The sequence below is a fragment of the Phymastichus coffea genome, unplaced genomic scaffold (assembly GCF_024137745.1).
Source record: "Phymastichus coffea isolate CEN01 unplaced genomic scaffold, Cenicafe_Pcof_1.1 PCOF00054, whole genome shotgun sequence".
NCBI lineage: Eukaryota > Metazoa > Arthropoda > Insecta > Hymenoptera > Eulophidae > Phymastichus > Phymastichus coffea.
Window position 1 is genome coordinate 1542282 of NW_026706865.1, and position 24060 is coordinate 1566341.

The window sequence follows — 24060 nt, forward strand, 5'->3', positions numbered from 1 at the left end:
ACTCGATTAACTCGAGAAAGTCTTTATCAAGTAAATATTGTAAGGCGCATACGCAAGGAAATGAACGTCAAACTCAAAACTATCAGCCTAAAGGACGTTCCGTAAAAAAGTTGGACGTGCTATTTAAAGGGGACTCCAGTGCAAATGATATAACTGCTCGATATCAAAGTTCATGCAAGTTCAGTTCAGCATATTAAAGTGTGATCTCTCCAAGAATTTCCGTCGGCCGTTGAGCATGGATGACACGTTTTAAGCAATCCACTGGTTCAACATTTATTGCGTTCAGATTTTAACTTATTCTTAAGAAATAATAACGGGGAACGGTCCGTTATTGAAAATGCTCGAGCACCGAGATTGCAAATTATTTGAAAATAAATCTTAGGGAAGGATATGTAAGTTGCGACGAAGTAACTCAGTGCTAAGGCATATTTTCCAACTAAAATTTGATAATTTTATTTGAATCCACTTGTCCAAATTGAAATGGCCTATTGACAGCGTCGTAATGTTCCAGCCGAACGTTCAAAATGACAGCTAAAGACAGAAGGCTCGTGTGGACGGAAACGAGCCAATCGAAATTGGAAGGTCCACTCATCGTTTGGATCTTGGTCAAGCCCTGCGGCGCCGCGAAACAGCTGGACAGTCGGGAAAAGCGGAAGAGTCGTCGGGGCAGAGCAGCGGAAAGGAAGCCAGGCAGGAGGGGCAGGCGATCGAAGAGGGCCGGGTTACCGTCGGCCGCGCGGCAGCGCAGCTAGCCTCGGCGAGATGTCGTTGGGGTCGGCGATTGTGCAGCGGCGCTCGCTTGCCCGTGTTAGTGCACGTCCGTGCCTCGGGGTGATGTAGAAGGCGCGCGCGAGGTTCAGTGCGGCAGCAGCGATGCGATGGCGCAGGTGCGGCGCTCTGGCGCTGTCCGCCTGCTGCCTGCCTGTCGCGCTGCTGCGGCTGCTGCTGCTCGCTGGCGGCTCCACGACCAGCCGCCAGCGCCGCTCCGACGCCGCCGAGCCCGTCTACTCGGTCGCCGGCGAGGAGGCGCCCGGCGCTCCGCGCGGCCACTTGTACTTCGCCGGCGCTTACATGGCCGAGACATCGCCCGGCAACGTGTCTCACTGCAGGTACGTCCTCTCCAGCGACGCGTCGCAGGCTCGACTCCGGCGCACGTGGACCGCGCCGAGCTGATCGCCTTGTCCGCCCGCGTGCTCGCGCTTACGAAACACCTCGTCCCACTATCGATTCCAACTTGATCGCTCCGCACCAAGTGCGTCGACCTGATTCGGCTCGTTCTCTCTGCTCGGTGCACCCTCGATCAGTCGACGTCGGCGACTCGTCCTCGAGGAACTTGGGCAAAGCCCGACGTGCTAAAATTACCCGGAGTGCCATTTGCGTACGCGGCCTTGCAAGTCGACCAATCGATTGATATCTCACGATCAAAGTCCGCGAGCCCGACCGAGTCACGCAACAGACGCGAACGTAAGCGCGACTTGCACGTTCAGTGAGGACTTGGCCACGCGCCTCTCGCACTGTTCTCAGGTGGCAGTACGACCTACCGACAAAGTTGGCCTATCTCGAGCAGGAATTAATTGGCAGTCCGGAGTCGCCGGCAGGCCGACCCTACCGCGTATTGCCGTTCGTTGTTCGGGGCCTGAGTCAAGCACCTTTGGCACAGCTGACCCTCTGCACACACGCAACGGCCGATCAGGTGTACAATGTCGTCGAGCTCGCTAGGCGATGGGAAGGACCTGTCAGTCTTGCCGTTTTCGTGCCTGCCAGAGATGCCGGGATTGCTGTCAGGATGCTCGATCGGGCTTGTCGATGTGAACCCGCCATGATCAAAGTTGGTGCACTGCATTCATTTCTCTAATGCGTAGTCTTGGCTCTAATAGATATTAGGAATTGCTGCGAGTTCTCCAAAAGCGATTGTCCTATGTTCGAAAGCTTTCTTTGATGCCTTATTTAATTGAATTTTCGGCAATGTCAAACATTACTCTGAAACGCAGCGTTGAATTTTAATGGTCATCAGGTCTCCGTCCACCTAATCTTCCCTCGAGACATGCCACCAGAGCTCACTCCTCCGCTGTCGATAGTCCATCAATCAAGCATTACCGCGGACTGCTCGGCCAGCGACCTCCAAGTCGACTCAGCCAACGTGACCGAACGTCGTCGCTGGAACGTCGCTTATCCTATCAACGTGGCTCGCAACGTCGCTCGAACTCTGGCGCCGACTCAGTGCATCCTCGTCTCGGATGTGGAACTATTGCCGAGCGAGAAGCTCGCCTCGAGGTTTCTCGCGATGCTTAAAGGTCGATCGCCCAAGCGAGCGATCGCCTTTGTTCTGCCTACCTTCGAAATCGAGGCTGGCGAACCTTTGCCAAAGAACAAGAAGGAACTGCTGGTTGCGCTTAGAGCTGGTCTTGCAGTTTATTTTCATAGGTCGGTCCTATTTTGTACTCTGTACGATCGATTATGTATAACAATTCTTATTTTCTTTTAACAAACTTCATCCCAAAAAATCAGTCTCTTTTTCATCATTTAGCTCGGCCTTGCCTCTAAACGTGCGTTTCTTCGAAAATACTATTTAACGATATATTCAAAGTCATTTATTTCTACCAAAACTCCCCTATAATCAATCATCGGAGCACGCCGATCCCCTCCACTTACTGGGCACACAATCAACGAGAATAGAAGAGTCGCCGTGTTGATTTTATACATCGTGGCTCTTAAAAAAGATTAATTATTTTCGATAACATTTTTTAAATTACAAATGATTAGCTTAAAAATATCGTTTTTTTTTTAACAGTCCCCTTAAACGGCCATCCCAGCGTTAGAAAATAATGTTGCTAGATTTATTTTTAGCATAAAAATATGATTAGAGGGCGCTAAAAGTACAGGAAAAAATTTGCTCATAAATTCAGTTTATATTATACTACAAAATACCGGAATTTTTTAACAACCTCTAATAATGTGAAGACAATATAAAATGATATTTTAAAACTTAGATAAAAAGACTTTAAAAATTGATAAATGAAAATAGCCATATAATAATTGATGAAAGTTCAATCAATTAATTTAATTCATGTGGAAAGGACTTTTTGTTAATGAATTTATGTCATAATTGTAAGATAATGCAGTATTTAGATCACCTCATGCCTCAATATTAAGTGATATTTTTCCGACAGTTTCCGAAGCTAGATTATGTCGATGAGAACAGTTAAACTTGTTACGGTAGTTGCTTTCTATTTAGAGAGTTTACTACACTTTGCCAGCTATTTATTTTGCTCTTGAATTGCCTGCTTAAGACTTCTTCTACACATCGATTGTGTCTCTATATTTCCAAATTGTTTAATTGTATCATAATCATTATTCAAAGTACTTCAGCAAAATGCCTGAAATCATTAAATACAAAAAAAAGGATGAAAAAAACTTCTAGTCTTTTTCTATTACGGATTTCGTAATCAAGTCATTAGCGATTTAAATATATGTATATATCATACAGACCGTTCAATTTATCAGGGCTAAATACGTTAGTACACACCATTACCTGAAGGTTTATTAGGATACCAAAAATGTAATGCATTGACGTTAATCCATATACTCAATTTTTATTAAAAATAAAACCTATTATCGCTTGAAAATAGTTACAATCGGTCTAGAAAACAATCAGTCAGTAGAAAATAAACGATAGATATGACGTTCAACGATATTTCATGTTTTGAAACTATTGATTTTGAAGTTAAAAAGTAATCTCGTGTAACGCGTGTCCCTCTTCACTTTCGAAAGTTGTTCGAGTCGAGTGACAATTTCAGCAGGCCCGAATTGCACCGGTCGTAAAAAGTTTATTAATTTCTATCGCCTGGGAATACTCGACAGGTTCTCGTGTTCACACTGTCAGAGGTTTCCCGGATTGACTCGCTGGATTCTACGACCAGATCCGGGAAGAGTGAGACCGCTGATCATCACGAGGAGGGAGTATCCTCACCACAGGTGGGAGCCTATTTTCATCGGGACGAAACACGATCCTCTTTACACGGAGGAAATGTCCTGGGAGGGACGACAAGATAAAATGACTCAGGTAAATATGAACGCGTACTACGAAAATGTCCGATGATGCTTTGATTCGTGTACTACGTACATGGATTTACATGTAAATCATCGAAATTATGAAGAGTCGGAAAATAGTATGTTTTACCGTGTTAAAAAAGTCATTCGGTAACCATTGACATACTTTTTGCTTGTTTTTATCAAAGCGACTTGGTCTCGTTTGCAAAATAAAACTTGTTTGCAGATGTTCGAAATGTGCCTAATGAATTACCGTCTGATAATCCTGGACGGTGCTTTCCTGGTCCACACGCCGGGCATCAAGCGTCGCTCTTTGGCGGACGAGGAGCAGCAACAGCAGCAGCATTCAATGGACGAGCGACAGCGCGCCTACGAGCGACAGAACGCGCGAATTTATCAACGAGTCACACGCCGACTGCTCAAGCAATATCCCGTCAATCACCGCTGCAGGCCTTGAACGACGATTTGACCCCGCCCACGTAGATGTTTACTTGATGGGATTTGAATAACGCTGACAATACACGTGTACTAAAGGGGCGACGAGGTTTTTAAGACAATTAAATAAAATACAAGTAGTCGTTGTAGGGCTTTAGAGTCTCCTGGTTGCGATGCTGCTCAAGTTTTGAATTTTCAAGAGTGAGTACATCGATATGATTTTTAAAGCGTGCGAGGCCATGATGGTGGTAGTTTCACGATAACTTGACCGATCAATTGCCTTTCAGTCACGGTCAGTCAGAGTTTACATTATAAAAATACTTGACAGATCGAAACCAAGAGATCCGAATAATAATAATTAGAAGATGTAAGGATAGCAATAATAACGTAACAGGCGTTCCTTGGATTGAACCATTGCATAGCATACGTTTGATATCAAAAGTAATAACATTAAACATAGCTGCTGAGCCAGACGAATTGTTTTTCAGACTCTGTCGTCAATAGTAATTTTGTACAATTTACAACGTAGTAACAGGCAGTAGATTTTATCGAAAGAATAATAATAATAATAATCATAATAATCATAATAATAATAACGAGAATAGTTCCTTTGAGAAACAAAATCTCTGTTAGCAGAGCAAGTCTATCTTTCTTCTCCGTGAAAGGCAAATTTTCGCTTGGCGAATGAAATTATACATTTTAACTTCTATATATACATCACTTTTTAACACGAGCACATTTTAACTTACGCACGGATAAGAATTTTTTCGATCAAGATTTTTTGAATCAATAAAGTCCACTCTCGAGTCGTAATAATAGGTATAGAAGAGCTTTACAACCGTTGAATGACGGAGACTAAAGAATAAAATAAAAACGTTAGTTTTTAACGAGTTTTTTATAGAACGACTTTTTATAGATACATAGAACGCAACGCTTGAATAGAAACATATTGAGAACGCGTAAATACAACAAAAAAGGCGTTCGCTAATTAGAGTTAATGAATTTGCATAGACTGAAGCACTAAATGCTCATATCAACGATCGTAATTATGTAAGTAAGTACAAATTGGACTTGTGTGTGGTTTTTTAGACAAAAATTAAAATAAGAAACGGAGGTGACTTTCAATTTCAACGTCGTTTTTCGCGTAGAGTCGGTAATTTTGCGAGCGAGACAACACACCAAATGAGAAAACAAAGAAAATCAGAACAACGACAACGATATATCATCGACATTTGTAATGTTTTGAATATCCCTTTTATCGTCGAGCGTCAATTGTAATTTAGGATTTTAATGTACGCGACGAAGTAATAGCTTTGCAAAGGTGCATCGCTTGTTTTTATGCGCTAGTTGCAATTATACATAGTTTATAAGTATTGCATTTGGAGAAATAAAATATTTTATCCCTTTTAACTTGCATTTTTATTTTACTCACCAATAGACCACATTTCAGTTATCAATATTTTTCACGCAAACCTATATAGATATACCCTAGAAGAACAGTAGCTTGGCGAAAAACCTACTTTTCTATTTAGATAATAATACGGAGTTTTTGCTGTTCTTTTCGTGTCCCCGAAGGGCATGCGGAGACGTGAAAATGCTGCGTGCGCAAACAGGCCCCACCCTGCAATGGTGGCGAGGGGAGGGGAGCCCAGAAAATTGAGTCCCGTGTGGCGAGGCGGATGGGCGCTTGGAGAGGGCGACATGCTGGTCGACCAAGCTTGCTAGAGGTAAGTCGTTACGTGACCTTTCTGTTTCTTCGCTTTTATTGTGCCGTGATTACGCATCGGTGTTGTGCCCTTTTGTAGCTCTCTTTAAGTTAATCTCGCGTTTTAGAGTAATTTATCTTCCTCGTAAAGCAACGACGTTTTCGACAGTCGTTTTCGTACGACTTTGGCAATTGACGATTAACCATCCTTACCTACCTACATCGATCACAACAACGTACTTTCAGTTACAGTTACAGTTCAGCAACTATTACAGCATTCTGATTATACCGTTGCATGTTAAGCTAGGCAAGTTCAAGCGCCGAGCTTGCAAGCTCTACGCCCAGATGTCGCTTTGCACGCAACGTTTCAACACACAATCATGTAGCAACAAAAATATCGTTTTCCTATTCTATATATGCAAGTTTATTAATATCAAGAGGTTTGGAGAGTGACGGTGCATTACCCAATAGGATTTTGTGACGCAGGATAAAAGAACCTACGTCACTAGGTATTAATGTGTTGGAGGCCGGGGATCTTTATTTTTTGGGGATTGTTGAATAGATTGCATCATCATACGCTTCTGATCCCTACGGGATCAGGATACTTTGATGTGTTTATCGAGTCCACGAACCAAGGGAACAGTCTGATTGATATGCTTTACGTTTCGAACGCATTTGACTCATCTCTATGATCTGCGCGGCATAGTTTATTTTTCCCCGCTTTGAGCTTGATGGACAATAGGCATGCTTTTGTGAATAATGAGTCGGTATATCTAAAATACTCGGTTTGGCTACGCGAGTATTGGAAATATTTGATTTCTCGAAACTGCAAGTCGCAGTAATATCGTCTAGCAATTTCCACTGGTAAACAAAAATTGAACGACTTTCTAAAATTCCAAATAAAATCTACGAAATAAGGAATCAGCGAAATTTCGGATGCCCTCAATATATTGCATGCGATACTCCTTGGATTGGGTGTGCAGCTAAAATCACATGCGCGTGATACGAAAGGCCTAATGCCGAAGTTCGATGCAGCAAGATATCGCGCTTTGGCAAACAAGCAAACTCGTTAGGTCGTCAAGGCGAAAGCTTCGACGTGCTGTTTACGTAGAAAACTGCAGATCGAGCTTATTCAAACGATGGATACGAGAGAATCGTATAGACTTACGAGAACATGCTTCGAAAAAATTTCAACGCATATGTTCTTTCGTCTTTTATTCAGGTTGTTAAGCATTGGCTTCTTCTTATCTTACGCACATCGATGATACTAACGACGCTCGAGTGTCCGAAAGACAGACGGCCCCACAGGAAGGCCAATTAGTTTCGGTATATCGTATTTCTATCCAGGCGCAATACATTGATATCCTATCGCACGGATTGGACTCTCTTCCAAAGTTTTTCGACGCCTAACTGTGAACTACGTTGACCTCGTGTGTGAATGGACGCTAGCATTGCTGTGGGTACTTTTATGAATAATCTCCAATTATAGTAGATCTTTAGAAAGAAAACTTCTTCTTTTGAACATTTTTTTTGTAAATATAACTCAATTTCTATTGTACTCGAATGAAAAAGACGCGATGAAAAAGAAACACGTCATTTTCAATAGTCCAACATCGAAGCAGGTATTATTACATTTTTTTTCACAAGTATGACACCCCACTAAGGAAAATGGAGGCCGTACGAAATTTAATATTTATTAATAATTGTGAAAAATGTACTATCAGAATAAAACCCAACTGTGTCCTTTTAATAAAAATTTATCCCTAATAAAACTGCATTACCAAAGGTCCTTTCGGGATGGTACAGTTTTTTTCTTTCGTGTATTCAAAATGGTTTTTTCATATATGAAACTTTACTAATATTTACTTGCCGTCATTATGTATTATCTGCTTATAGTCGAGAAAGCAATTGCTCTGTTTTCACCATTGCGAACTGCACGGATATTTGACGAGGCGTGTATATTTCGACCTGATGTTCACTCGCTGAAATATTGATCGCGCTACAGCGGATGAGACTATCTACTTGCGTAAAGCATATGTCGAATGACTGAATACTTCCTCGTGTACTCCTCTATTCCATTCTTTATTTTTCGTTCAATATCATACTGATGCACGCTTATTCTTCGTTTAATTGAAACTTGTTGGCTTTGTCGTATCGTTCAATATTATTCCATCGGGAAATTGCATTGGCTCTCTTCGCGAGAGGTGAGATATCGAAGAGCTTTACAAGCGACCGGGAAAGAAATAATAATTATTTCCAGTAGTTTTTAAAAATTACTTGTAGACATTGGAAAAAATATGGGGAATTAGGTTGCAATAATTTCGAAATATCAACAACAGATGTACATACGCCAATGTTTGTTGAACATATGGCGCCTAGCAAATGGAAGTTTGAAGATATTTTTCGATTTTATTAAAAATTAGTTTTTTTTTCGACTGATACAAGTTGATGTTTATATTGATAATGGAATGATAAGAGTTCCTTGATTGGACTAATGTTTTTAACTGAAATTTACGACTGTTATTTATATCCAGTAACGTTACTTCTAATTAGAAAAAAAAACTGATGCTCACCTTGTACATTATTTTTCAATTAATAATTAGTTTTTCATTAAAAAATAACGAAAGTAATTTATATTTTCAACGATTATTTTGTTCAATAAAATGTATACAATTTCAACAAATTCACGAATTCAAGTTTGATGAAATATGTGATCAAATGCGTCATAGAAAAATACTACGGCACTTTTCGCCAATCTCAAGAGTCAACCTGCTTCGTCACAGCCACTAGTGAGAAAAAATAAATCTTTTATCAAGGCATAGCGTCGTAGCTCAATTAACTTCGAGTTTTCTAAAAAGCTGAGTTGCCCCTCATAATGTTACACCACCCTCCAAATAGCCTCGATTTCCATTGCACCGTTAGCCTTCCACAAGCTCGAGTGGCACTATCCGACAACTGCTTCAATTCCATTATCGAGCACCCTCACCGAGCAAACAACAAGAGAGAAAGAAAGAACTAGCAGCTGGCCTTGGAAATGACGTGAAAAAAGAGGCAACTTGTTGCTCAATTCAGCGCGCCACAGGAGAGATATAATAAGATGCTGGCGCGACGGCTTCTCGTCTTGATTTGTCGCGAGTGATTTCTGCCTCACCGCGGTCTTGTTATAACGCGACAAAACAATTTTCCCTACAGAGTTCGTTAAGGGACTGCGCGCTTACATACGCGGAAATTCGTTCTAATTTCGTGCTAGTTTTTTTTCCCTTTCTTTACAAGTAAATATCATCTCTGCTGATTGAATTATTCGGTTATTCTCGTTCTTTCGCCTTGGTCACCAAATTGTTGCGGCAAAATCATAACAAGGATCTGTGTAGTGCGCAGCTTGAGTTGTATTATATTGGGATACTCGTGTACCTACATGCGACTTTAACAGTGGGCACATGGGCTTATACCGTTTGATTCTGTTATAGCTTAATTTCGTGCACTTGTTTATCGCAAAATCGTAATATAATTTCAGCAATGTTGCCGCAACAAATAACTTTTACTTGCGAGCCATTTGATCATACGTTTTCACAAGCCTGGGCATTACAAATCTAAATATTAATAATACAAATTTATTCGTCCATTAAAAGATCAAAAAGCGAAAAGAAAGCGTATACGAATATACTTGTCATCAATACGCACATCACAAGGCGTTTGAGTTTTCATTTTGCTCTCCATTTGGCTTTGACACAACTTTTTTCTCTGTATATACTTCCAATCACGCCAATGTCAGTCTGAAAAGCTATAAATCTCCTCATGAATTTTTCACTCTGACGTTAAAATGAAAATAGGAAAAAAGAAAGTTCGATAAAGATCCCTTGATGATGTCTGACAGTTCGTGGACCGTAACTACTGAAAAAACACCCGAAATTATTAAGAGAATGATGTTAGATTTCAGACGTTCGGGTTGGGTTGAGTATTTTTTGTTCTTTCCTCGGCAGTTATATACTAATATACTGATATATATATATATATATATATATACGTTATCGTATTATTTTTTTTTGCCTTTATAACAAATATCAAAGTTGAAAGCGCACATTTTTGAGGCTTAAATCTGTTTTTCTGCAAATTAACTGTAATGACGATCCAATTGTTTTTGAAGACTTTAATTAGAACATAAACTGTGCTACGACATTTTTACATTATTACGTAATAGTTTTTTACGTTAATTATTCTTACGTCGGTGAAAAGATTGTTCTTAGAATTCTTTGAAAGCCGATGAAAGAGCACGACATCGTACACTTTAGTGGATAATAATAAATATACTGTTTAAATAATATCTGTCAATATAACTAAAAATTTATTCGTAATTTATTGCGAATCCACTTCTGTATCTCGTAAAAGAGAAAGTAATTATACCGTGTATCGTTGTAACAAAACTTAAGCCTATTCAGTCCGTACCAACGTTCGAGCGAACCGTCGTGATATAATGATTTAAGTTAGAAAGAGGAAAGAACGGCAAGAGAAGTAAAATTTCTTGAAGGTGTTACGTACAATGTGAAGTTTCTGGCGGCGTACTGTTCACTCGGTCAAAACCGACACGTTCTCAGATATACTCTTTGCCGGAGAGAATATCTTTTTCTTATTCCTAACAAATAAATTTGCCCCCCCCCCCCCCCCCCCCGACACCAGCAAGCTCTTTTACTCGGTGGGAGATAAACTAATTTTAGTTTTTCATGGATCAGTGCGAATTTAGTTTTGTGATATCATTGGGAGTTATACTTATTAGGACAGATCTCATGGGCTATAAATTGACATTTTGCTTTTTCTTATTCATTCCAATCGTTTTTCTTATAGCTTTTTGAAGTGTAGATTAAATATACTTATCATATGAATTCTTACTACTTGATCAAATATTATTCGAAAAGAAGGAACGTATAATTTAAAAATTAACAGCTGACAAAAGAGAGCATGGTAAATGCATCGAAAGACCGAGTCACAATAAGAGTATGAAAAGCCGTATCGCAAATGCGAGGCCAACAGCGATAAGACGACGAGTACGACGTTTCGAGAGCAAAGAGCCGCTGGAGAAGTAAAATCGCGACTGTATGTATGTACATCGATGAAAGCGCGCGCGGCTCTTTTCAGTACGCCCGCGTAGGCGACTAGAAGGGCGCGTTTCACTACCAGTTGCGTCGCAACCAGTTGCACGAAGCTCATATTCCTCTTTAGCTGCGGGAGGATCGAATGCGTGGGAGGAGAGACAAATTGTTTTTGAGGCCTACTTCTTGCAGTTATTTGTTCTTCCTCTCTTCAGTGCCTTTGTGTTAGCTCGATAGAATTGACTTTGATAAGTAACTCTTTTTAAATCATAGCTTTTTCTACAAAGATAACGATTCCCTTCAATTTTCACGTTTCCAAGTTCAACCTAATCATTATGCGCTTCGTTCATTTTTCATCTCGCCTTCGCTACTGACATTGAAGGTTCTTACTGTTAGAGGCAAAAAAATACAAATGAAGATATTTGTACCTTGATAATGAACACTATCGTTAGCACGGGGGGATTGCTTCGGCTAAATGAAAAATCTTTATTATACGGCAATTTCGTTTGCATGTTGACCCTCATTAACGATCTATACAATTACGTTCGTTTTACGAACGGAATGATCAATTAATTTCTCGCATTTCCTTTTGCTAACTATTAGCGTCATAACTAGGATCGTTTGCAAAGTTTCACCAACGACTTTTCTCACCTGGAAATTCCAAACAATATATCTCGGCATTTCCGACATGTTTCAAGCTTCAAATATTTAACTCCAATCATAATAATGCTGATCACTCAAATTTGAAGCAAGCGAAGAGAAGTTTTTAAGCATCTAATCGTATTCCAATATTATCTGCAATTCTAGGTAAACTTCGCAAGAGACTTGCGAATGAATCTCCAACTCTCTGAAATGTGCTTCTTGCATCATTCTGACTTCGCCGTACAAATGAATCCAACTGAAAATTTAATGATTGCGAAATCAATCGTTAATTTTCCATTACGAGACGAAACGATATGTACAGTGCCTGATCAAATATAAATTATTAAAACGAATTATCTCATACGCTTCAACTTCCCTGTGTACAGCGTGTCCTTTGATTCGCCCGTGAGTGAATATCATTCTATGAAATCATAAAGTCGCCTGGCTACTAGTTAAATTACATAGATAGATTTAGATTGCATTCAAGGAGAAATTGGAGTTATATTACAGATACGTAAAGATTTATTTGTGAACAAAAAAATCCAATTTGAAATTGAAAGTAAAATTATTGTAAAAATCGACTAAATGCTTGATACCAAACCACATTTCTAGGAGCATTTCGGATCAGTCAAATGTTAGTTTGAAAAATCATGAAAAAGAGAAGGAGCTTGATCAATGGTCGGTTATATACACATCCTAAGCAGTCGATCGCGCGCGCGGCGTTATACGCGCGGGCGCGGCCACGCCTCCCCCTGGTGAAATCTATAAAAGCGTGCGGCTGGGAGCCAAGAGCGTCACACACACGCTAACCCCGCTACCGTGAGATAGCCGCCAACTAAACATCACCTCTCTGCTCGAAAACAACGCGTGAGTTACGGAAACAAAGTCAAGACTATCCAATCGTTGTGCAATAGTAACAGTCAACAGAAACCAACTACAAGTTGCTGACATGAAGATCGGTCTGGTTGGGCTTGGACTCATCTGCCTTGCGCTTGCCGCGCAACGTGCTAATGCCGGTCCTTACTTAGACGACGGTGAGTTTCACATGCTTCTGCATTTTCTCGTTGCTCGTCGATTTCTTTTTCTTTTCATTAAGTTTCCTCGCTACGGCAGTCAGTGCTTTTTTTTGTTCAATAACGAAGACACCGTTCGATACAACCGTACTTTTTTTCGTATTTTTTTCTTCTGTACACCAATTTCAAACGAACGAAATCGTAGTCGAACGACGAGGCAGGCTATCATTTCATTTCATTGAATAAATACACGAACGATCGATGAATTAATTTCATCAATCAAGTTGCTTTGCTTTTTTACAATTTATCGAAGTCAAACAAACGCTCGCGTTCGATAAATTATCAACGAAATTTTTTCTGCTCCACGTTGTGATGATTGGCGTTTAACTGTATCGCCGATGAATCAATAACGGACGCTGCCCTTACATCTTAAACCATTATGATTGTACCATGCAAAAACATCAAATTCCAAATTCGTTATTTGCTAAGTTAGTCGTTGATTTTCAACGGAGAAAAAAAAACGATATGCACAGTAACTGAATTATTGAAAAAATTATTTCGTACGTCGAAACTTACGTATGCACAGTAGATAAGGAGTTACGAGGAAAGAGCTCCCTAGATCCTTTTTCCGTTCTCTTCGCACGCTCTCCAGAAGTATACGCACTTCTCCCACGTAAAATTACCATATGTACGCGTTTGCGTCGCACGAGAAAAAGGCAGAGGAAGTTTGTTAGTACAAAATTTTTATAAGTAGCGTTGAATAATAAGCTGACGCATTGCCTTTTTATTATGGCTCTCGAGGGGGACAGATGTACTCTTTCAGCGGTGACAGGATCATTTGAACTAGCTGAATAATGAACGAGCCAAATGAAACGTTGAACACACAACGTATACGTACGACGCGAAGGAACCTAGTTTCAAATTACGTCTTTCCTCTTATTCCGCGATAGCGTTTGATGTACTTTAAGAACGACGACTAGCTAGAAATAATTTGCGCATGCTAATGAAAATTATTAATTTCAAATTAATTTTTACGGAAATTCACAGTAACGCGCGGGTTGCGCTGAATTATAATGCCATTTTCAGGAGCTATAAAGTGCGATGGACTGTGAACGACGTAATAAAATGGAACCAAAACTACGATCCAATAATGCCGTAACTGCCCGCTCGAGTTTATGGCGATTATTTGGAATCAAATTCAGCGCACGACATTAAAGAAAGCCGTTTACAAGTCAAAGTATTGCTAGGTGCTAGTAGTGAGTTCTTATGAGTTCCTGGTCAGTAAATAAGTTATCTTTCAATTTTCAAAGGCAACGAATATCGTGTCGTCCCCTCATCCAAACTATTTTTCCGAAGTATCCGCAAATGAAATTTGGATATCGAAAAGATAGGTAGAGTTCCCTAACGAACTTTCCTTTGAAATAATTAGCTAAGCGAAAGACAGAAGCTCGCTCCGATAATAATTTCGTTTGCCCATCTCCAGCGCAACGAACGCTCTTATGCACGAGCGCGCTCGCACGGTAATTTGTCGCGGAAAATTGCGTATTGTGCGAAATTAAGGTAAACAGTTTCGAGGCCAAGTGGAAAAACCTACGTGACCTGCGCGAGAGAGCTCTGAATATTTTTATACGCGTAGAGCTCGAACTTTTATTTATTTGAGTCGTGGTGTAGCTTGGAAATGTACACCCGTGCAAATTCAATCCTCCGGGGTAGCAGCAAACGGAAAATTCTCGCAACTGAACGCTTCTAATGGACTCTGGCGATGTAGCTGCTGCGACACTGACGGCCCGACGCCGGCTAAACTGAATTCCGATGAGTTACCAAAGTAGTTTACGAATGAAATGTCGGGTGCACGCTCGCTGAGTATACTTTAACAAGAACTTTCTGCGAAAGAGTGTTGCTTAATTTTTACTGACAACATCGGAAAGAAAAGTTCGAATGATATTAATGATTCATTATTGGTTGATCGATCGAGTGCCCTTTATAAAAATTATCCTGATCAGCATACCGTCAAGAGATTCAACAGTACTACACAGCTATTTTATACATTGTCCAAAATATGATTGATCAATATTTTATTCGTTTTATTATACTGTTGGCCGTGCAATGTAAGCTGTATATGATCAAAATTAAGCTAAGTAACCTGACTATATCAAGGGGTCATCTATTATACATTTCATGCACCTCACGGCTCGTCAGCACAAATCTCAAGTATGAATTATCTTTGATAAACTTCAGTATCTGGATCCGATTTGAAAGCAGATGCACCTTGCTCGATGCATCTTGTCCGACTGAGAAAGAGGAGAAAATTCATCCGATCGATCAGGCGAGATAACACGAGGATCTACATAGCCGGGGGATGAAGCAAGAAGTCGTCGCGACATTATTTTTCAACGCGTTAGCTGTTGTCGGGCGACGAGAAAGAAGACGCAGTCGCGCCACGCAAAAGTCGTGATCATATCGGAGAAATTGTCCGTCTCGCTTTCCGCAATTTTTCCGCAGTGTCATCAGAAATTTATCACTCAGACCAGCGAATTCCGACTATTTCTGGAGTTTACATTGCGTGTTTGTTTGGTAGGTACGGTGATCAGTGCGATAATGATCTTTCTTTCGACGACTTATTTAAGAGTTTCATCTGTTGGGGCTGCCAATACAGAAGAGTATAGAAGAAAATCAAATATCGTCTTATCGCATTTCCGGGATAATCCGGGACACGCAAACTGCCAGCAGTTGGCGTTAATTCCAATGAATCACCGTTCGTGGCCTCGGTTACTGCAAACAAACCACGAGACTCCGTAGATCCGGCAGTATAATTAAACGAATCTTCCTCTCGTTCGAACCTCAGAGACCTGTCGCTGCTACAGACACAGGTGCTTTTCGGGCTTTCCTCGCAGGTATCTCACGCGGCTACGACCGACTTTAATAAACCGACGACAAATCAAATTAGATCAGTCGAGACGTTGTTGCTGTCAATTTATGACGATCAACTGGCTTACGAGGCAAACAAACTTGACGGACAGAAAGAAAACTTATTGCACTTTATTGCAACACAAGCGGAAGAGCAAAGTTACGCGTTGCTTTAATCAAAATGGGTTTTACGAGATCCTACCCTTTTAGGTATTACAGTCGCTCTTCCTTGACCAACTTTATATCGAATTTTAGAGTTTGCTTCATTTCCCAAGACTGTACAGAGCTAAGAAGTGTTGTGCTATTGTTATTTTGTCTAGAATGTATCCGACATGGATTTCCATTTCGACTACCGTGAGTAATATTGAGAAAATCATCAACATGATAAAAATATGAGATCTAAATATTAAGATGCATTTTTAATGTCGATTCCGTGATTTTTAAAACTCGAAAAAAAAATCGAAAATTTCCGCTGTGTTAAGAGGCTGAAGAAAAAGAAACGTGCAATATGAAAGAGGCACGATCAAATCTTTCATCAAATCATTCATTAAGAATCGTCCCAATATTTAAGGGATGCCGCGGGTACTCACGACTTTGAGTATTACAAATTTTTCAACGAGAATAGCAACTTTCGTAGTTTGAAATCAAATCATTCCACACTGGTACTTGTAATAAAAATACTAAAAGACTTTCTGCCGATTTTCCATTCGCGGCTTGTGCAAAAGCTCGCACAAGATCATTTGATCGCACGTACGCGCGAAAAAATTAGACAGCCAAATGGAGTTCACCAAGTAGGAAAAGTGCTCGTCACGCGCAAAACTTGTAAAAGCAAAGAGATAGAAGGGAAGGAGAAAAAAATACGAGCGTGACGCGCGTGCATACAAAAGCAAAAGGGGATTTGGGAAAGCCCGCGGGGCACGTAATAAGACGATACACAGCCGCGAAATTAGACTTGGAAGCGAAGCTATCACCATTTCTCTTACTTTTCTCTCTCTCTCTCTCTCTTTTCTTTTGCTTTGTCACCGAGCGCCACGCTACGGATTTGCCAAGGATTCGGGATACCTGAATTTTATGAATTTATTTGGATTATTATTCCGCGCGTCGGGGATTTTTTCTTTCCAGTTTTTCGTTATTTTCCGAGAAATTTCCAGTGGTGGCATACCGCTGAGATTTACGATTTGCATATAATACATCACGGGTGCAAGCGTGTTTTTTCTCTTTCTTGCTTTGGATTAAGTTTTGCACGGCATTCGTGAAATTTCGACGACGCGCACGTCGGGCTACTCGAAGGTGCATGCTTTAACGTAATTCGCTATTTCATTACAGATAGAAATGCGAAAGAATTTGGAACTATACTCGTATGTTAGGATTAAAGTAACGTGTAATTGACCGTGAAGTCTCGCAATGTAGACCCCTTTTTGGCACTATAAGAAGGAGAATTCGTTATGCCTACGGTCACTGCGGACGATTTGCAAGCTCACAATGAATAACTTTAGAATAATATTAGAAGTTGGTAAAATTAATATCTGCAGACACGTTATAAGCTTACATAAGTTAGAATATTTTGACTGTGGTATCGAGCGCCAGTGACACGATCGCACGCGTAAACGGATCGAACTATATTAATCAAAGTGCATGTGCGCAAAGTTGATCGATTAATCTGTGCAACCGTTGAATTTCGTATTTCGTATGTTCGCAGAGGAGCAAAATGCTTTGGCCGCTGCATCGGAAGACGACTACTCCGACAATGCGATAGACAACCTTCTGCACGCCGTGCAGCAAAAGTAAGCACCCGTTGCACTCTGTTTACATGTACCATGTTCCTACGCATGCGACCATTGTGAAAGCTGAACTTTTGTGGAAGTTTCTTTTGTTTGTTATACCGAGTTTGTTCTGAGGAGAGTGAACGAGCTGGCTTGTGTCTGGAGGAAAGCGCCCCGGGCTTCCCAATGCGGGAACAGATCCGCAAAAATATGTGCTCTCGCCAAGGACGCTTTCCTCTGCTGTACGTGTGCGCTCTGTGAATGTGTCTCAGATGCAACTCCACAGCAGACGCGGACATTCAGCGGTCGATCTGGCCGGCAAGTTTGGCGCTTGCCCGCTGAAAGTCCGCGCCTTTTTGTCGCTTCAGCGCAGTTTTCCTTTTGTTTTCCTGTTCTATCGTTGACTTTGGTTGCCCAGGCTGCCAAAGCAATTGAGTGTTGTCGGTGTTAGGCTAAAGCTAGAGTCGCAAGTAAAACCAGAGAAACAAAGAGAAAACAGACAAAAGCAAAACGATCCTCTTTCGATTTCCCTAATCTGGAATAGACGTGCCTCGTGGATCTCTATGTTCAGGCGTGCGTGCGTGCCTCGCAACGGCATCTGCGACCATCGGCCCAACGACTGCTGCTTCAGCTCGTCGTGCCGCTGCAACCTCTGGGGCTCGAACTGTCGCTGCCAGCGAGTGGGCCTCTTCCAGAAGTGGGGATAGACGCCCGTTGAGCGCCTCGGCCTTCTGCTGCTCCATCGACGTGCACACAGCTAAAACGACAACAGCAACATCACCGACAATCCGACAAATCTTTATCTGTCATTCTCTTGATTCCCTCGCTAATTGGTGTGTATGTTATTTATTCGTCACTGTAACTCAGCAAATAAATGCGAGTACGCTCTTCAAAATCAAAATTCTATTCGGCAAATAATGATCGATGATACGTACGTAAGTCGGACATGCACTACCGCGACCAACCCCATTATCCCGAGGCGACTTGAAACTTGCGACCGACTTTGATGACGACTGCGACTGCGACTGCGACTGTGACTGCGACCGCGACCGCGATGGTGACGTACATCAACTTTTAGTTGTCAGATATCTTTCCTTATCATACACTGTACTCGTGTAGAATGTAGCTATCGTAGAGACAGAGAATGCATGTATAACCGCTATATCGCGAGCTCCGTGTTGGCGAGCTGAACAATTCACTCAAGACTGTTGATTTTCTTTCGAGTATATAACAGGATGATTATGATGATGACGACGCTGATGATACGCATTAGTCAGTCTCGACCCCTTGTTTACCAATTTAATATCGGTAGACCTAATGCGACACTTTCTATCTATGTGATTAAACATTTTTCAACAAGTCATTTAATCGTCATTACGATATGCGCAGAGAATATCTGTACTGTCGATAAGACTCTGCGCTATCGGATTAATTAATGTGCAGCCAACAAGTTTTTCAATTCTGTAGACTACTAACTACTAAGTAGCAAATACAAAATAGTCAATGGTTTCAACGAGGCATCGTTGGAGTAAATAGTAGCAAACACGAGTAGTAAACAAAGGGGTCGACACATCGTTGAAGCTGCGCTTGCGAGTTCGCGCGATCTGCTGGTACGGACAATGACACAAACCTATATATATTCTCGTTCACAAAAGTTGGTTAGTATATCTTGCAACTTGACTATCTCGCGGCTAACTACTTTAATTTGTCACTTCTAGTAGAAATATACAAGTACATGCAGGCGCACAACGTTTCCTACAAAGTCTTGAGCACATGGAAAAACCAACAACAGAGATCCTTTCGTTTCCGCTCGTAAAAAATACTTGCACACAAGCTTACCGAGATCTTCTAGTTGTGTCGAGGAGCCATGTATTAACCGGGGGGAGGGGGGTAAGACTGAACAAAAAAAATCCCATGAAGTATATATAATATATTTTGTAAGAAAGCGATTCCACTGACCAGCAGGTTTCGGACGCACGTAATGTTGCAAAAGACAGCGAGAGACAGATTGGGCAAGAGAGAGAGAGAGAGAGAGAGAGAGAGAGAGAGAGAGAGAGAGATTGTCAAAGAACCCTTTTGCTTGCTGACGCGTGTCGCGACGCTCCCTGTGTCGAAACACGCGTGCTACCCTCGCGAATTTTTTCTCTCTTCTGATGCAGAGCCTCTGACGAACGAATCAAAGACGAACAAGACTAAAGCAAACTTTTTGATAACAATAACTATGTTACTGCTTCATCGTACTGGAACTTTCGATCTTTCTTCTCGAAGGTATAGATGGAGAATACTTGCAGATCAGTCGAACGTCAATTGTTGGGAAAAGATGAACCGAGGGAAAAGCTAACGACGCAGCGTTATTTTTCACACCGACTCGGCGAGGAGCTCGCAAAAGAGGGTTAATGAATAATCTTTCGCCGGCGGCGAGCCATACGAAATGACGTATCATTGTCTCAGCTAATTGTATTACCATAGCTATAGCTCTATGTGACTTCGTTTTCCGTCTTTTTTTGTACCGTTGTCTGTATTTTCAGTTTCCTTCCGTTTCTCGCGCGTTTCGTTTTCCGAAGCATCGACGAGGCGAGAACATGGCTAGTTTTTTTGTCTCTGCGCGTGGGCCATTTCCAAAGCAAACAAATGAATAAACAATACCTTGGTATCGGATTAGTCTGCGATATGTACTGTACCTATTGTTTATTTTTTACCTGATGTATATGTATAATATCATGTATAATATCAAAGAGAATCAATATAATATATGAATTATATGAAATATTAAAAATAATTATCACATTCCGTACAAGACTACTTTATTTCTATTATGAATCACGTCCCGTGAAAAAGAAAAAATGGTCCGGAGGAGCTCGTCGCCAATTTTAATTAATTTCTAACAATGCCAAGTTCAAAGCCGTTCATGGCGAAGTTTACCAAACTCCGACAGATGCAGCCTCGGTTGGCTTGTCTTGTTAATTTTTCTTGTTATTTTCTTTTTTTAATTAAAACATCATCGTAGTTCCTCAGCTCATTTCAAACTTTCTTCCTCCATCCTTCTTTCCTTTTCTTTTACTTCGACACCTGATATTGCAATATGCTTTGCACTGCGTATTCTTTTAACAACCATGATTCGTAAAACTTTAGAGATTAATATCGCTCAATAAATTGGCCAAAGCACCGTCTGCAATGTGACAGTCTATGGAAAAAAAAGGAAGAAAATACACAAGGCCTTCAGCCTATCTCTGTAAGGGCCAGAGGTATCAATATTGAGCTCTCTGCCGTGAGTAGACGTGTATTGTCGGGGAGTTTCGATTATGTTGTGAATATGACTTGAATCAAACTTGCTATTGCCGCCCTTGAGGAGCATACAAATCAGAATCGCTTTTGTGACGCGTCAGAACAAAGTCAGAATCTCGCTTGAAATTCCGTGCTCAAGAGACGACAACGCTTCATAAATAATAACCTGCTTTCATAGAAAGGCCGTGTTTTCCACAGGCAAACGTCGCATTTGCCGCTGATTTGCAATGCATCGATATGCGGAAGTCAGCGGCACGTGCAAACTCAGTTTTTTGTCCTCCTTGTGCTCTTTTATTTTCTAATGTGCTTAGGTGTTGGCAGCTCTCCGAAGCCACTTGACCCGATGACTCGGCGATGTGCGACTTAACGCAACTTTTTGCTCCCCTCTATCTCCTTTCCTTTGGTTCAGCCACGGCATATGTGCCGATCGTGCCATGGTCATGACGAGTTTACTTGCTGCTTGGTGGAACAGCGATCGGGATTTCATTGGTGTGAAGTTCACGTGTCGAGCTTCATCATGAGAGAACGACGGTAATGCCATCAAGGCGGTCTTTTTAGTCGGCCTAGTCGCTACAGCCATGCGGCGTAAATAACTATACGGTATTCGAGTGCCTCTAAATTCTACATCAATAAAATGGACATTGATCCACTAAACGAGAGCAACGAGGTCGAAAAGCTTTCTAGGCCAATCAGGCCGAAAATGGACATGAATAAATTTGGGAAGCGTACCTCGCGGTCGTGACACGCGCTCGCTTGATTACGCTACGCGCGTGTCCGGAAACTGTATTATTGTGACTCACGCGTTTTCCTCCAATGCGGAACGATTACTCGTCACGCTTGAATGACTTCTCGCGTCGTTAGACTGCCTCTTACGGCAGCGACGTCGCGATGCTTTACTTATTTGATAATGAGCAACAGGCGCGCGCGGGAATTCAACGATGCGAGGGCCGCGATCATAACGTGGCATTGTTCTCGAGTGATTGGATTGGTCAATTATAAACGGTAGAATGTTTACTAGCAATTGTTATATTTGCCGAAAACACAGAAAAAGAATTCAAGGTTGAATTTAATTTCGCTCGACAAATAAAAACAAGAATACACATGAAAGCTACGAAACGTAATCGACGATATTCGCCGCAGACATCCTTTCTTTCAATCTTCCGAAGCGAAAAGACAAAGAATGAGATAAAAAGAGATAGGCATTAAGCAAAAGGAAAAAGAAAAGCTCATCGCCGTTAATTGCACGGGCAAAGTCGTCTAATTAGACGCTTCTCTAGCGCGGTGCGGATATATCTGGAGCGAGAGACTGTGGCGCGTTCTCGCAGGCGCCTCGCTGATATAGCTACACGGCAAAGGCCAATTGTTTTTCCAGGTCGCCGTTTTAGAGACCACGCGTGTGAAAACAACCGCGAACGGTGTCTTCATCTACCGCGAGGCAGCGCACGCGACACTTTTCTTTTTTTCGTTCGGCAATTGAGGCTGCGTGATGTGGGAACACGGCAGCTTGGAAAGAACTGCAAGAGCAATGGTTAAATTAACCGATTAATTTACGAGCAATGCTGGCCGGGCGAAATTGGCATAGTTCGACCGAGAAATCAGAACGATGTACGACGTTCGAACGGATAAATTATTTGTCGATCGGATGTTGGCTTAAACTTAACTCTGCGTCCTTCGTTATCGCGTCTATGCAAACAGTTCTCTCCAATCTTACGGAAAGCTTTGAGGGTGTACCTCTTATACTCGCCAAATTTTATGTTCTATGTATTTTCGCGGAAGTATTTGCGCGCGCATTATAATGAACGTATTTTGTAAAGAATTTGGAGTTTTGTACAAATTGTAATTGCAATTTTGTACGACGCGTACATTCGTCGATGAATTTTCTGCAATTGAAACTTAAAGTTTCATGAAAGGAAATACATTATGCATAGGTAGAACTTATTGCTCGATACTCTGATATGTAAATGAAAGTGCGGTGAAAATGCTTGGCGCACGAAAAGAAAATATTAATCGAAGGACGCATTCGCCGGCGCGAGTAATTTGGAGATAGCGCTGAAAATGAGCCGCTGAAAGGACACATCTGCGACATCGGAGAAAAAAAATTAGTTCAGAAAGTGCACCTCGGACAGAGTTCTTTTTCCTCTGGTTAATCGCGCGCTGGCAGACCAACAGTACGTATATGTGAGCGTACTCCAAAAAAGCAGCGGCACGTAACGGCACGCTTTAAAAGCCTCTTCTCATTCTTACGAAATGTCGCGCGCGGTGAAAGGCGCAGTAGTGGTAGTGTGCGAGAGCACGGGACCGAGACGAAATCGTCTTCGGACAATGCCAAGCGCTACTACTACATTTTTTGCGCTAGAGCGTGGCTTAAAAAACAAGACTGAATACGTCAGCGGGGAATGGGATTCCGGTAAGCTATTTAAAGTCGATTTGGTAGGTCTGTTTTTAATTAAGGGGATTTGCGTGGGCTGCTGCTGGGGAGTTCATCTCGCTTGTTTTTCTCTCAAGTTTCTCGATAAAAAGTACAAGTTCCGTTCGCAGGGAAATACGTTACCGTTAGCCACATTTTTCAGGATTTTTCTTCCATTTCTATTCAATAAGAGATTTTTTCTTGGCACACGCTGACTTGTCGAGGTTTAAAATTAATTTGCATATTCCATTGTGAATGACATATCATCTGTACATAGAGAAAGAAGTTACCATTCTGATAGGTTATTTCAAGTGGCAATTTGATCCTCTAATAATTCATTTTACACGTATTATCGTTTGAAAATAAAACTTGATTTAGAAGGCACCAGATAAAAATTAGAGCCCTGGAAGAGAATAACGGAGGACAATTAAACAGTGTACAAACATAAAGTACGAAGTGGCTTGAAAGAAGGGCAGAGAGAATTACACTCGAGAGTGCGGAGAAGACAAATCTTACGTCGAGATCTAAAGGACCCCCAGATTATTTGATGTTTTCTCTCTTCACTCCGAGTATACTCTTATCTGCCTCAAGTTATAAACTTTTCCTATATAAGTAAGAAACGATTACCGAGCTGCTTAATGGGCTTTGAATATATTTTTAACTATGGCTCCGAGGCAAATCTCAAACTAATGCGATAGCGAAGAATGGAAGAATGGGAAATAAGCACGAGGCAGTAAGCAACGCTCCGGACGTCTCAAGGATTCGTTAA

General features: G+C 41.4%; 3 protein-coding genes across 5 annotated transcripts in view; 2 read left to right on the forward strand and 1 right to left on the reverse strand.

The window, feature by feature from the left end:
* LOC131665731 (uncharacterized) overlaps positions 1–24060 on the reverse strand; it is a 62497-nt gene that overhangs the window by 11405 nt on the left and 27032 nt on the right. The window lies entirely within an intron of this gene.
* On the forward strand, positions 512–12647 carry LOC131665733 (beta-1,4-glucuronyltransferase 1-like). Of its 2 annotated transcripts, XR_009302046.1 has the most exons (6): positions 512–1109; positions 1525–1828; positions 2015–2424; positions 3862–4063; positions 4277–6212; positions 12529–12647. XR_009302046.1 is itself a non-coding variant. In XM_058937809.1 (5 exons), the coding sequence occupies exons 1-5, from the start codon at positions 874–876 to the stop codon at positions 4505–4507; spliced, it is 1383 nt and encodes a 460-aa protein (XP_058793792.1). In that variant the 5' UTR covers positions 512–873; the 3' UTR covers positions 4508–10804. The 2 variants fall into 2 exon arrangements, 1 of the variants encoding a protein (XP_058793792.1); XM_058937809.1 differs by lacking the exon at positions 12529–12647 and having other exon boundaries at positions 4277–10804.
* On the forward strand, positions 12703–20377 carry LOC131665735 (U8-agatoxin-Ao1a-like). 2 transcript variants are annotated; one of them, XM_058937812.1, is made up of 3 exons: positions 12703–12950; positions 17536–17620; positions 18144–20377. In XM_058937812.1, the coding sequence occupies exons 1-3, from the start codon at positions 12866–12868 to the stop codon at positions 18304–18306; spliced, it is 333 nt and encodes a 110-aa protein (XP_058793795.1). In that variant the 5' UTR covers positions 12703–12865; the 3' UTR covers positions 18307–20377. The 2 variants fall into 2 exon arrangements, with proteins under 2 accessions (XP_058793795.1, XP_058793796.1); XM_058937813.1 differs by having other exon boundaries at positions 12709–12950; positions 18171–20375.